Raw genomic sequence first — 13,200 nt, 5'->3', positions numbered from 1 at the left:
ATCTTGTGTGGTTAATTCAACACATTTCATAAGTGTATTCAAAGTGAATGTATAATTGAATGAATATTTACAAAGAGAGTGAGAAAACATGTTTTAGGTCCTAATTTGTTTTTTCCTGATGATAAATTGATATGTGCAATCTCCAATTGGCACTGAATCCAAGTACCTCCTCATGCAGTTTGAATAGATATGAATAGATATAGCAAACACCCTTCATGGCTGACAATCAATCAGACTCTGTCCCTACCCCACCCCACCATTTCCCCCATCCAAGCCCTGGCACTCAGAGCAGCCTTGTGCAAATCTCAGCTCCCTCCAGCCCAGGCTGCACCTGCAGCTTTCAGCTGCTTGGCTCCAACTCCCACCTGCTTTCCTTGGAGAAGGATCTGCCTGAGACACCGAGGGATGTTCATTTCTTGTCAGCCAACAAAGCCAAGAGAAGGCACAGCTCCATCAAATGCAGAAGTCATTCTTCTCCCTGGCTCTGCCCTGGCCCTGATCCCCACAGCCTGTCCTGTTTCCTTCATCCCTCCTTTGCCAGGGACTTTCTGGGACAAGGGAGCTCTGCTCTGGCTATGGAGGGAGATCCAAGTGCAGCCACTGGAGTGGGAACCACAACTCATCAGGTTTGTGCCCTTTGAGAGACCAGGAACTAGTGAGACTCAGAGGCACAGAAGGGTTTCTCTTGATGGCCAATATAAAAAATGTGAACATGATAAAATTTAAGAAATATCAAACCCCTTCCCTCAGCTCATTGAGACATCCCAGCAACATCTGACATGTCCACCATTCACAAGGGATTGCCATACAGGAAGGATTTTAGACAGAGACTTAAGAAGAGGTGATAGAAAAGATAAAACTACAACTAAGGTGCTGACTAGAGAGGTATTTAAACTTCAGAGAAATTGGGCAAGTCCCTGAAGCTTGAAGCATGAAGCCTGGGATGCACATTGGAATGACCTGAGAACAGCTGCAGGAAATAATCTGGGAGCAAGGGGAAGAACATAGATCCAGCTGCCCTAATGAAGAGATGTCCTTAGACAGGGCCATTGGAACAGGAGAGCTGCAAACACCTGAAGGACGGGGTCATGAAATATTAGACTGAATATTGGTAGCTCATATAGAGGGGAAGATCAAAATTTCTTCTCCTGACATCAGGAGAAGAATCCATGAGATCCAGGAAATTCCTCTTCCTCCCAGGAAAACTTTGCCATTTTTTCAAAACTCCAATGACCCAGATAAAAAAGATTTGCAAGTATATTATGAAAGTAATAGGTATTAAAACCTGTGCCCCTTTCCAGGCAGACATCAGCTGTGTGCCCATGAACAGGCAGTGCCACTTGTGCCCTGAGGTGCCCAGCTGGGATTGGATCTCTCTGAGAGCACCTGAGGGAGAGCAGAGCACCTTGCAAGCTGCAGGTCCCTGACAGCCCCGCGGGGCTTCTGTCCCATCAACATCTGCTCTGCTCCAGTCTGAAATGGGGTCCAGCATGGTGCTGGGATAATCAGAGAGCTGAGGTGTGTGCTGGAGTTCAATGCTCTTCCCATCCCGCAGCAGCCCTGCATTTCCCTGCTCCAGCCTTGGTCTCCAACACAGCCATGGAGGCTCTTTGGGCTCCTGACTGTTCCTGCAGCCCCCCAAGGGCAGCTGAGCTCTGCCTGTGGCACAGTCAGCCCTGGCCAGCGCAGGCCATGCTCAGCAATTGCTTGTGTGTGCCTGGCCTTGCTGTCAGCCCCGGCAGCGGCTGCGTGGCCCCTTGGTGGCCCTGTGCTGGCCCAGCCATGGTGGCCCAGCCCCTGTGCAGGCCCAGCCCAGGCCAGGAGCATTGCGGCTGGGAACGGCCCCTGTGCCGTGGGGCCCACAGCAGCCTTGGGGCTCTGTGCCCCATGGCCTCCCTGCTGGGCAGCCTCTGCCAGCTCCTGCACAGCCCCTGGCACCTGTGGGCCTGCACAGACAGCCCTGCCCCGGGCTCTGCCGGCCTCTGGGCCAGCAGAGAGGCCGGCCAGGGCTGGCCATGGCCGGGAACAGGCCCTGAGCCCCGCAGGAGGATGGAGCTGGGCCACAGCCAAACTCAGCCCAGGGAAAAGCTGGGCTCAGCAGCCAGGGCTGCCAAGGCCTGGGGACAGAGGCTGGCGGTGACAAATGTCCTGGGCCCCCTCCCTGCTCTGTCCATGTCCCCAAGGGCACAGAGCAGCCTCCTCTCTGGGGCACTTGCCTGTTTTCAATGCCTTGCACAGGCGCTGGCCCTGCCCCACAAGGCCTGGCCTGAGTCCTGCCCCTGCACGCTCAGCCAGGCTGAGATGGACACTGATGGTTTCTGGGGCAGGCTCTCTGAGCCCAGCCCAGCTCCCTGCAAGCTCTGCCAGCTGCCCTGAGCTCTGGGCAGCACCAAGGGCCTCTCCCCAGCCCAGCCCAGCCGGCTCTGGCCCCACAGCTCTGCTCAGGCCAGGCTGCTCTGGCCACTGGCCCCACGGCCTCAGCCCCTGCCAAGGGCACAGCAGCAGCTGCAGCTCACACAGGACTCTGCCCCAGCCATGGGGGAAGGTGCTGGGCCAAGGCCAAAGGAGGCTCCCTGGCTGCCCTGCTCCCCTCTGGCTCAGGTGCTGAGAGCTCTGCAGCCCCTGCTGCCATCCCATGTGCCCAGGGCAGCACAAAAGCCCCGGCCTTGGGGCCCTTGAGTGCTGCTCCTGCTCCAGGCCCAGGGCCCATCCCAAAGCTGGGGCAGCCACAAAGCTGTGCCCATTGCTGTTCATTGCTGCTCTGATGGGGATGGATCCTCAGCCACTTGGAGGTTGATGATGAATTTTCCTACTCCCAAGGCCTCTTCTTTCTTGAGCTCTTCAGTTCAGGAATTCAGTGAGAAAAGCTCATAAACATTTGTTCAACATGCCCAAAGAAGAAAAGCCATTTGGAATAACAGAAGTTTTCAAGTTTTCTCTAATTAATTAGACAGATATCTGAAGTGTATTCAAAGTGTATATACTGTCTTGAAAACAATGCAGAGAGAACAGTTTGTTCTGTTTAATGTTTTTTCCTGTTTATAGATTGATATCAGCAATGTCCAGTTGATATTGAGCCCCAGCACCTTCTAATGCAGACTGAATAGCTATGAAAATCAAGACCCTTCATGGCTGAGAGTCAATCAGACTGTGTCTCCTGCCCCCTCCCAACCATTTCCCTCATCCAACCCCTGGCACTCCTATGGACCAGGAATGGTGTCACCAGCAGGACCAGGAGAGCAATTCTTCCCCTGTGCTGGGCGCTGGTTGGGCAGCACCTCGGGTGCTGTGTCCAGTTCTGGGGCCTCAAATTTAGCAAGAATTGGAGGGGCTGGAGTGTGTCCAGAGAAGGGCAACAAGGCTGGTGAAGGGTCTGGAGCAAAAATCCTGTGAAGAGAGGCTGAGGGAGCTGGGGTTGTTTATCCTGGAGAAGAGGAGGCCCGGGGGAGACAAGGTGGTGTCAGGGCACAGGTTGGACTTGATGATCTCCAAGGTCTTTTCCAACCTTGCTGATTCTGGGATTCTCTGAAACCACCCTTGCAGCAGTTGCACGATGAGCCCTGGGCCCCCTCTTCAGAAGCTCCAGCAGCCCAGGTGCCTCAGCTTCTCCTCCCAGCTCCAAAGCCCATCCTGTCAGTCCTGCAGAGCCTCTGCAGCTCCTCCTCATTGCCCAGAACAGGGAGCCCCACACGCAGACACAGCAGCCCAGATGTGTCCCCCTGGCCTGGGCTGCCTCTGGCAAGGGAGCAGCACCAGGCACTGCAGGAGCCTGCAGACAATTCCTGCAGCACTTGGAGGATGATCCTGCTCCCCAAGGGACGTTCCCATGGTGCCAAGTCAGGAACTGCAATGGGGAGTGGGGCCAGAGAGGAAAGGGCAAACAGGGATGGGCTTTTTGCAGGGGAGGGAACAGAAGAAATTTGTACAAAAAAAGGGGGGAAAAAAAAACAAAGGTGAAGCCAAAGAAATGCTCAGGGCAGTTCAGGGATGGCTGTCAGGCAGCCCTGGCTCTGAGCAACAGCATCTGCAGTGGGACAGGAATCTCCCAGCTAATGGGAACAAACTTTCTGGCTGACTGCAGAGGCCAGGACAAAGCTGAGTGGTTTCCCGGCTGTCCCCCAGCCCTTCCTGGCCCCAGGGGCTGATGGCATTTGTGCTCCCTCAGGTTCATGTCCCCACAGCACCAGCATGGGGGTGCTCCTGCCTGCTCTGTGCAATGCAAACAGGGGCTCCTGAGCCAGTGCTGCTGTGGCTGTGCCTGCAAGGATGCGGCACCTCTGTGAGCTGGGGGAGAGGCCAGGGCTGCAGAGGGGGGATGTTGTTGGCAGCTCCATCAGGAAGCACTAGGACGTTGCCCTGGGCTGTGCAGCGCACTGGGGATGGATCAGCCCCTGCTCTGCTGCTCCTTCCCGTCTCCCCCAGGGCCCTTGCAGAGCCCCAGCCATGCTGTTTGCCCCCAGCCTGCCCACGGCCAGCCTGGGGCTGCTCACCCTGGGGCTTTTCTGTGCTGAGCATTGGCCTGGCCGTGTTCTTGAGAGAGCCTGGGCAAGGAGCCTGCAGCCCCCAGGGCCTGGCCTGAGGCGTCAGCGCTGCCCCAGCAGTGCCCATGGCCTGTCCCTGCTGCAGCCCCGGCACTGCCACCCCCAGGACTGTGCCCGGCCCCGAGAGCACTCAGGCCCTGCAGCAACACCAGGGCCACCAGGGCAGCGGAGCAGGGCCACGGCAGCAGCACTGGCAACACCAAGTGCTGCTGCTGCTGCTGGGCACAGCTGCTGTGCCAGCACTGCTCTGCCCCAGCTCTGCACATCAACATTGCTGCTGCAGCTCCAGAGAAGGCAAGAATAGAGGGATCTCTGCAGAAAACTTTGCTGGGATATCCTTTAGTTCCTTTAAAACCTTTGAGACTGCAGCCCCTCATTGGCACAGTCTGTGGCCACAGGGAAGGTGGAGAGAAACAAAGTCAGACATGGCAGAAACAATTGTCTAGCTTTAGGAAGAATATTAAAAAAGCAAAATGACAGGGAAATCAAAGAACCAAACTAAAAGAGCTATAAAAGATGAGTTTTATTACAAGTGATTTGCCAAAATTGGCAATCACTTTAATGCTTCCTAAGATGTCCAGTGATCAGTCTCCTCACTGCAGCCTTGCGCTCCTGGTTCCTCAGGCTGTAGATGAGGGGATTCAGGGCTGGAGGCACCAGCGAATACAGAACTGACACCAACAGATCCAGGAATGCAGAGGAAATGGAGGAGGGTTTCAGGTAGGCAAGTACTGCAGTGCTGAGAAATGCATTTCTCCTGCATTTTCCCTTTTCAGATTCTTTCAGTCATCTCCTGAGAGCTACAGTTTGTTCTGGTGCTTTTTATGAACTGATTGTACTCTTGATTTAGATGGAGACTGTGGAATTGTTTTCAGATGTAGAAGAATCTGGACTGAAGACAGAAACAAACTCCCTGTCAGCCCATTTGCATCTTCTAGATCATTTTCAAGATGTCCTTGGGGGTGTTGGAATGATTATCACACAGCTCTCCACTTCTGGCTGCACCCTCTAGAGTTTCTTTCTCTGCATTCAGTCAGGCTTGCATTCCCTAAGAGTTCTTGGTAGCCTGTCATCTTTTCTTAGGGTAGAACAGTAACAATGAAAACCTTACCAATGGCACAACTGCCCAGCCCACAAGGAAAAGAAAAGAACAAGCTGTCAAATTCTTCAAATATTTCTCCTGCTTTGCTGCAAGCGTTGTGCTGCACCCACAGTGTGGAAAGCTGCAGTTGGTGGCACACCTTGTGAAAGAAGCTGCACCTCGTTCTCCGGGAAAGGTTCTTGGAAAAAGCAAACAGGACTGAGGAGAAGATTCTGGAAAAACTGAAAGAGCTTTTAAGAAATTAAATGAAAATTGAAACAATTCAAGATGTTTTTATCGATTTATTTTTATGCTCCCCTTTTCCATCTTGCACTAGTTGTCCATCCCATTAATTCCAAACAGATCTCACTTCTAAGATCACTTCTAAGATCCATGAGTTGGCAAGTTTAAGACATTTTAAGATACCATGACCTAGACACACTTTGGCTTCCCCTGTTTTTCTTGGAAATCAATGCTGGAGAGGTAAGTGCAGTGCTTGGGTCAGGTACAAATTCTGCATTCAGGGAATGCGCTCTGAGAGTGTTTGACCCTCAGCAGGGACAATGCACAGCAGTGACCGAGGGGATTCCTGAGCCGCTGTGCAGGAGTCCAGACTCTGGCTCTTGGCTGAACTCGGCAAAGTTCCCGTGTTTGGACAGGCTCAGGGGCTGCCCTCGGGGAACGTGGGGCTCGGGGCGGGGGCGAGCGGGCAACGGACAAACGGACACGGGGACAAACGGCCCCGGAGCTTCAGTTGCAGCAGCGGCAGCAGCAGCGACAGCGGCAGCGGCAGCGGCAACGACAAAAGAAACTTGAGATTCTCTTCTCCTCTCCCTCTCCCGCTGCCCCGTACCTCTCCCGCTCTCCCTTTCCCGCCGTCCCTCTCCTCTCCCCGCCTCCCTCTCCCCGTGCCGGGCTGGGCCATGCCCCCGGCCCGCCCCCGGCCCCGGGCGGGGCTGCCCCGTGCCCGCCCCCGGCCGTCCCGCCGCCGCCTGGCCTCAGCCCGGCTCTGGCCGTGCTGGCGCTGGCGGTGCTGGGCGGGCGTCAATGCCTAGGGCTGGGGCGGCTTCGCCGGCTTTTGGCTCCGCCTGGCCCGGCCCCGGCCCCGGCGCAGGGTCCAGTCCCGGCCCCGACCCCGACCCCGAGCCCGGCCCCGGCCCCGGCTCCTCCCGGGGCCCGCGGAGGACACAGGCGGCGTTGCCTCTCCCGCCGCCTCCGCTGCGGCTTGCCCGGCCCAAGCTCCGCCGCTCGGCAGCGCAGCCGCCGGCCCCGAGCCTCCCGTGTCGCCTTCCGAAAACCGAACGCCGCGGGATGGCCGGGCCGGGGCGGGTGAGGGGCGCTCGGGGGCCGTTGCTGGCCCCGGGCCGAGCGCTGACAGCCGCGTCCCGCCCGCAGGGAAGGCACAGGAGGCCCTGCAGGAGCGGTACCGCCTGGGTTCCCTGCTGGGGCGCGGAGGATTTGGCAGCGTCTGGTCAGCGACGCGGCTCTCGGACGGTGCCCCGGTGAGCGGCGGGGCCGGCGGCGGGCGGAGTAGGAGGAGGAGGACAAGGAGGAGAAGGTCAGGGTGCGGCGGGACGGGCGTTGAGCTCAGCCCGCTGCTCTCCCTTGCTCATAGGTGGCCATCAAACGCGTGCCGCGGGATCGCATCCGGCACTGGAGCGAGCTGGTGAGTGAGCAGGGCCGGCGGCAGAAGCCGGGCCGTGCCGGGCGGTGAGGAGCCGGGGCCTGGCATGGTGGGAGCCACCAGGAGCCCTGGGGGGAGAGCGGGCGTGGGCTGAGCAGAGCATGCGGAGCATCCCGGGCTGGCTGAGGGGTCCCAGAGCCCTGGCACGGCCTCAGCTCCACTGACGGCATCGCGCTCCTCCCGCAGCCTGACGGCACCAGCGCGCCCCTGGAGATCGTGCTGCTGGCCAAGGTGTCCTGTGGCTGTGCTGGTGTCATTCAGCTCCTGGAGTGGCTTGAGCTCCCCGACAGCTTCTTGATGGTGCTGGAGCGTCCAGAACGGTGCCAGGAGCTGTCGGATTTCCTGGCGGAGCGGAGGTTCCTGCTGGAGGAGGAGGCGCGGGGGCTGTTCCGCCAGGTGCTGGAGGCCGTGCGGCACTGCACCAGCTGCGGGGTCCTGCACAGGGACATCAAGCCCAAGAACATCGTGCTTGACCTGGCCAGCGGGCAGCTGAAACTGATTGACTTTGGCTGTGGCGCTTTCCTCCAAGACACAGCCTACACCCAGTTTGCAGGTGAGCCCTCGCAGGGGATGCTCCTGGGCATCTCATGGCCCAGCCTGGGTGTAGCACCGGGGCTTTCCCCTACTGCAGCTGGGATGGGATTAATGCTGGACCCAAGTTCATTTGGTTGGGGTGTGAGGGAGGCCAGCTCCCAGCCCTGCTGACAGCCTTCAGTACCCAGTGTGCCCTGGGCTGGGGCTGGAGCTGGTGCAGCCAGCCCGACAAAATCCCCCATGGGGGTAGCGGAGAGGGGGGTCTGAACCCATGCCCTGGATGGTTTGGTGTGCAGGGGAGGAGGGGCTTGGACTGCTCCACTCCCCTTGTTTGACTTGGCTTATTAACATTTTTTGGGGGGCCATGCAGGCAGACAGGAGAATGGTTTTTCTCCACCAGTGGGTGGGTTTTTCCTTTCTGTGTCATGGTTGGGCTTTCCCAGGGTTTCTGATGCCCTCTTCCAGCACCAGTGGCTTCTTTTCCAGCCCTGAGTTTGTACACAAGTCCAAGGTGATGGTGAGAGGGCAGTGGTCACCCCGTGTGTTGCTAGAGCAGCCCCCACATGCCCAGGGATGCTGGGGCCAGGCTCTGGGAGCAGCAACATCCCCCTGCTGAGCTCTGTCTGTGTTCCACAGGAACCCTGGCCTACAGCCCTCCAGAGTGGACCCAGCACCAAAGCTACCATGGCGAGGCAGCGACGATCTGGTCCCTGGGCCTCCTGCTGTACCAGCTGGTCGTGGGGAAGCACCCGTTCAGGAGGGGCCAGGAGATCATCTGGGGGCGCATTTTGTTCCCACCACGGCTCTCTCAAGGTGGATCCTTGTCTCTGGGCACAGGGGGAATACCAGTGCTGGGAGACAGCAGCGGGCTGATGGGCATCCTGCTCTGGCAGCTGCTGCAGAGGTGGCACATGTCCTGCTCTCCTCCAAACAGAGAATCCGTGGGGAAGTTTAGGCCCAGCTCTGGGCACATCCAGTATGGCCTGGGCACAGGAACAGGGGGCCACTTCTCCAACTGACTGGTGATTTCTGGTTTGTCTCCCCAGAATGCCAAGATGTCATTAAGAGGTGTTTGTCCATGCAACCCTTGGACAGGCCATCATTAGAAGAGCTTTTCTGCCATCCTTGGGTGCAGGGCATTCCTCGGCCCTAGAAGATGGGAGACAGATCCATGTGCACAGTTGGATCCAGGGGCCTGGCAGGTAGGAGCTCCACACATCTCTTGGCACTCAGTGGCAAAGCAAACCAGACTGGTTTTGTCCTGCCTGTAGCTCTGAGCAGGGGTCAGCAGAAGGGAACATGCAGCTCTTGAGCTGGAGCTGAGCTGGAGACCTGGTGTGGCAAGCACTGGTGGCCACCATCCCCCCTGGTTTTGCTTGTCTGGTTCATGGATGGCTGGGGCCCTGGGCAGAGCCCTGACAGCCTGGTCTGCTCCCAGGGAAGGAGAAGGAGCTCCTGGAGAAGCTGTACCAAGTGGGGCTGCTGCTAGAGACAGCGAGGACAACCTCAAGGACGACAATCTCTTCCTTGGCCTGGCCAGCTGAAGATGATGGACTTGGATTCTGGCAGCTTCTCTAAAGACACACTCCACACCCAATTTGCAGGTGAGTTCCACAGCCAGGGGGATGCTCCCAGATCTGGGCATGGCATGGCCTGGCTGGGCACCAAAGGTTCCCCCCTTTGCTGGGAGGGATGCAACAAATTCTTCAGTCGACTGCCCAGCTGCTTTTTGGCTCTGGGCAGCTGCTGAGGGCTGGATGTGCCATGGCTGGCTGCAGGCTGGGCACATGTCCTGCCCTCCTGCCCTGCTTCCCAAGGCAGCACTGATGGGCAGCTCTGGGCACAGCTCTGGGCACAGCCAGCACGGCCTGGGCACTGCGGGCAGCTGGGACAAGGGGACAGGAGCCATCAGCTGACGGGCAGTTTCTGCTTTCTCTCCTTGCAGCCGGGCTCTGCAGATGCTGAGGCTGCTCTGGGCTCTGGCAGGGCTCTGCTGGAGCTCAGCACCGGGCTGGAATCAGCCAAAGAAGAAATGGTGTCACCTGCAGCACAGACTTGCTTGAGCATTTTGACAACGCAGCTCAAGTTTGCAGCGTGGACACCTCCAATGGAAAACATGACACCTCCCAAAAATTAAAATCGTTCAATACCTTCTGAAATCAAATCAGTCTGGGATGACTCCAAATGACATTTTTCAGCTTGCTCAAGATGTAGCTCAGCCCTTCTCTGAACAGTTCTCTCCCCCACCTGCCTTTTACTTCTCAACTGCTCCCTTTTTTCCCCCAGTGAATTCCCAGCCCATCGCAGTCTCCATCACTTGCTGGCCTTCCGTGTTGCCCCTGACCACAAGGAAGGCCGAGCCCCAGGTTTAGGGACTCATGCTGTCACTGGCTGAGGAGCAGCAATGTCTCAGAGGTCCAGTGGGATTTTAGTGTCATTCAGAGCCACTCTCCAGCCCTCAGCTCTCCTCACTGCTGAGTTCCCACTCCCTTTTCTTCATCCTTGCAGCAGGATGAGCTCTGTGAATCCCCTTGAGCCTCCCCACTCTTCCCAGCCCACGCAGCCACCTCAGTGAGGCTAAAGCTGAAGCTGAGGCTTCTCTGTCTTCTCTAGCACACCAGTCCAGTCCCCTGTGTGGGGAGCCCCAGCCCCAGAGCACAGCACACAGCAGTGCAGTCCGGGCTGGAGCAGCTGCCCTGCAGCCCTGGCTTGGCTGTTTGTGGCAGCTGAATGCTCCCTGTTTCCAGCTGTCCCTGCAGGATGGCCCCAGGGCAGAGCCCAGCCGGGCTCCCACTGCAGCCCCTGGAGCTTGGGGCAGACAGTGCTCCCAGAGCTGAGGTTCATGGGGAGCACCCGGAGCTGTGCCTCGCACTCAGTGCTGGCAAGTGTTGTGTTCTCATCTCCTGCAGCCTGAGGGGAAAACAACCTGTGCTGCCAGGCCAGCACTGCCCCTCTGGGCAGGGACAATGCTGAAGGGCTTTCCCATTCCAGAGGAGCTGGCACTGAGCCTTGGCAGGGCCTGGCAGGGCTGGAGCCAGGTCTGGCCTGCTGTCCGGGACTCGCTGCCCACCAACCGCCCCCACCCACCACGCTCCATTCTCCAGGGACAGAAGGGTCTGTCTGTGCCAGGGGCTCTTGGATGTCTCTGTATCCATGTACAGAAGGGTCTGTGTGTGCCAGGGGCTCTTGGATGTCTCTGTACCCAAGGACAGAAGGGTCTGTGTGTGCCAGGGGCTCTTGGATGTCTGTGCATCCATGGACAGAAGGGTCTGTGTGTGCCAGGGGCTCTTGGATGTCTGTGCATCCATGGACAGAAGGCTCTGTGTGTGCCCGGGTTTCCATAATGTCTCTGTACCCATGGGTATGGGATGAACATGGACAGTGAATGTGTCAGTCATGTTGCTTGCACACTCCTTCCTTTTTACACAAGACAAAACCAGGCACACCCCCAGGTATGGATATATTAATAGGATATGGATGGATAGGGGTTTCCCACAGTGCAGTAACTTTAGCATAACTCACCATTTAACTGGTGGCCAGGGGATTTTTTCCCTACTCTGTGTGAGAAGGTGTCCCAGAGCTGAAGGAGCAGCATTTAGAAGCAGATTCAGGATTTCTAGGTAGGAAGTGGAGCTCACAACCATCCACATAACTCGCCATATTCATTGGGATGGGCTGCTGCTTCTCTAGGAATTTGGCCCAATGCAGACATGAGACTTGGAAAAATCCCAGCTCTCTGTGGGTTTGTGCAAAAGGGGGAGCAGCACAAACACTTTGTTCCTTCCTGGGGGACACAAGGTCCAAGGAGCTTTGGTGGCAGAGGGTGACCTGGGCTGGTGGCAGGTGAAGTTGCATTCTATGACATTCTCAGAGTGGCACAGGACAAAGGTCCAAGTACCCCCAACACCACTGATTAAGTCCTTAGAGTGCTGTACATCCTCTAGGAAAAGCTGCTGTCACACAATCCACTGGGATTTATAACTTTCATTTGCAACACTTTTAATCCAAATTTCAAACTGCAATATTTTTACACTCAAGACACAGTAATGCATAAATGCATAATAGATCTTTCAATTTCCTATTGATGCAATCACAATTTAAAATAACATAATATTGCAAACAAAACCCTGAATGTTTTAAAAAAGGGATGCTGAGGTCAGTAAGATGAATCCATGCCATCAGAACATTTACAGAGTAACTGATTTATCTTCTTGAAAAGATCAGTTGCCTCTTAATGCAAAGTTCCCAAAGATTTTCACTACACATTTGTTTTTTTGGTTTTATCTTTCATATTTTTTTCTTTCCTTTTTTTGTCCAGTGTTTTTAACAGAGAACTCAGAGAATACCTACAAAAGGAATGTACAGCAAAAAGAGAAATATTTCTGATAAACAATGAAAATGTAGGCTCCTCCTCTGTTTCCTTTTCTATGGATACCCTGAAGAAAAATATCTAGCAGATATGAGCAGAGGTGTGAAGTGTTTCATTTGGACTGTGCTGGAGTTCAGCACTGCTGACATCCTGATCTAGTCAAGAGCTGCAGAATTCTTTTGCAGATCTCGAACCTTGTGTTTGCAGGCACAGCACCTGCAGTGCTGACACACCAATGCACATGAATAACTCTGTTATTCCCTCTCAGAATTTGGGCTCTGCCCCAGCACGAGGTGCTGCAGCCCTTTGCTCCTGGTTCCCGTGTGGAGCAGCTCCCTTCCTGCTGGCTGAGCTGCTCAGGCAGAGCCCGGCAGCTCCTGGCCCTGCAGGGCTGAGGCTTTTCCCCACTGCTGGGCACAGACTGATGGAGCAGCACTGCTGAACACAGGGGCACACAGAGGGACCAGGAGCAGCTGCCTTTGGCCACCTGAGGCTCCAAGGCCCAAACTCTGAGCAGCCAGGGCTGGAAGAGACTCGCAGGCTCCCTGTTGGCTGTGCTGCCCCACTTGTGCCCAGCCCAGCTCTGCCTGGGGCAGAGGGAGAACAAGGGGCAGCTCCCTCCCAGCCCAGCCCAGGGACCCCTCCAGCCCCAGGGCTTGGGGCACTGTCAGCACCTGCTGCTCCAGCCACCGCTCCTGCTGACCCTGACAGCAACACCCAAACTGGGGCTGATCCCGAGGGAGCAGCAGCAGGGCCTGGATCTGATCCCTGACTCTGGGCCAGGGCTGGACAAATGACCCCACAGCAGCAGCAGCAGCAGCACATGGAGCTGACTTTCAGCACAGCCCCTGCCACTCTTCCCTCCTGTGTGCAGCGGTGTCACAGCAGCCTGAGGCACCCGGGAGCCCCCAGTGCCAGCAGGGACTTGAGATGGCAGCCCTGGGCTCCTGGAGGTTGTGCAAGGAACGGAGCTGGGGACTCCCAGTCCATG

The 13,200-nt window shown here is 56.6% G+C and overlaps 1 protein-coding gene and 1 long non-coding RNA gene across 4 annotated transcripts in view; one reads left to right on the top strand and one right to left on the bottom strand.

The window, feature by feature from the left end:
- The window catches only part of LOC135288501 (uncharacterized), a 447,298-nt gene that overhangs the window by 333,437 nt on the left and 100,661 nt on the right, over nt 1–13,200 (bottom strand). The window lies entirely within an intron of this gene.
- LOC135288433 (serine/threonine-protein kinase pim-1-like) lies at nt 4,267–9,579 on the top strand. Its single transcript, XM_064401827.1, has 7 exons — nt 4,267–4,279; nt 6,862–7,124; nt 7,238–7,288; nt 7,493–7,859; nt 8,477–8,653; nt 8,887–9,042; nt 9,279–9,579. Exons 1-6 carry the CDS (start codon nt 4,267–4,269, stop codon nt 8,991–8,993), a joined length of 978 nt encoding a protein of 325 aa, XP_064257897.1. The 3' UTR covers nt 8,994–9,042; nt 9,279–9,579.

This window comes from Passer domesticus, chromosome 33 (assembly GCF_036417665.1).
Source record: "Passer domesticus isolate bPasDom1 chromosome 33, bPasDom1.hap1, whole genome shotgun sequence".
NCBI lineage: Eukaryota > Metazoa > Chordata > Aves > Passeriformes > Passeridae > Passer > Passer domesticus.
This window is presented reverse-complemented; position numbering and strand designations above follow the sequence as displayed.

Bases quoted from the DNA above. Each gene is read 5' to 3' on its own strand.
- LOC135288433 (XM_064401827.1), top strand. The intron at 7,125-7,237 runs GTGAGCGGCGGG...CCTTGCTCATAG, and splicing joins GGCTCTCGGACGGTGCCCCG to GTGGCCATCAAACGCGTGCC. The intron at 7,289-7,492 runs GTGAGTGAGCAG...CTCCTCCCGCAG, and splicing joins TCCGGCACTGGAGCGAGCTG to CCTGACGGCACCAGCGCGCC.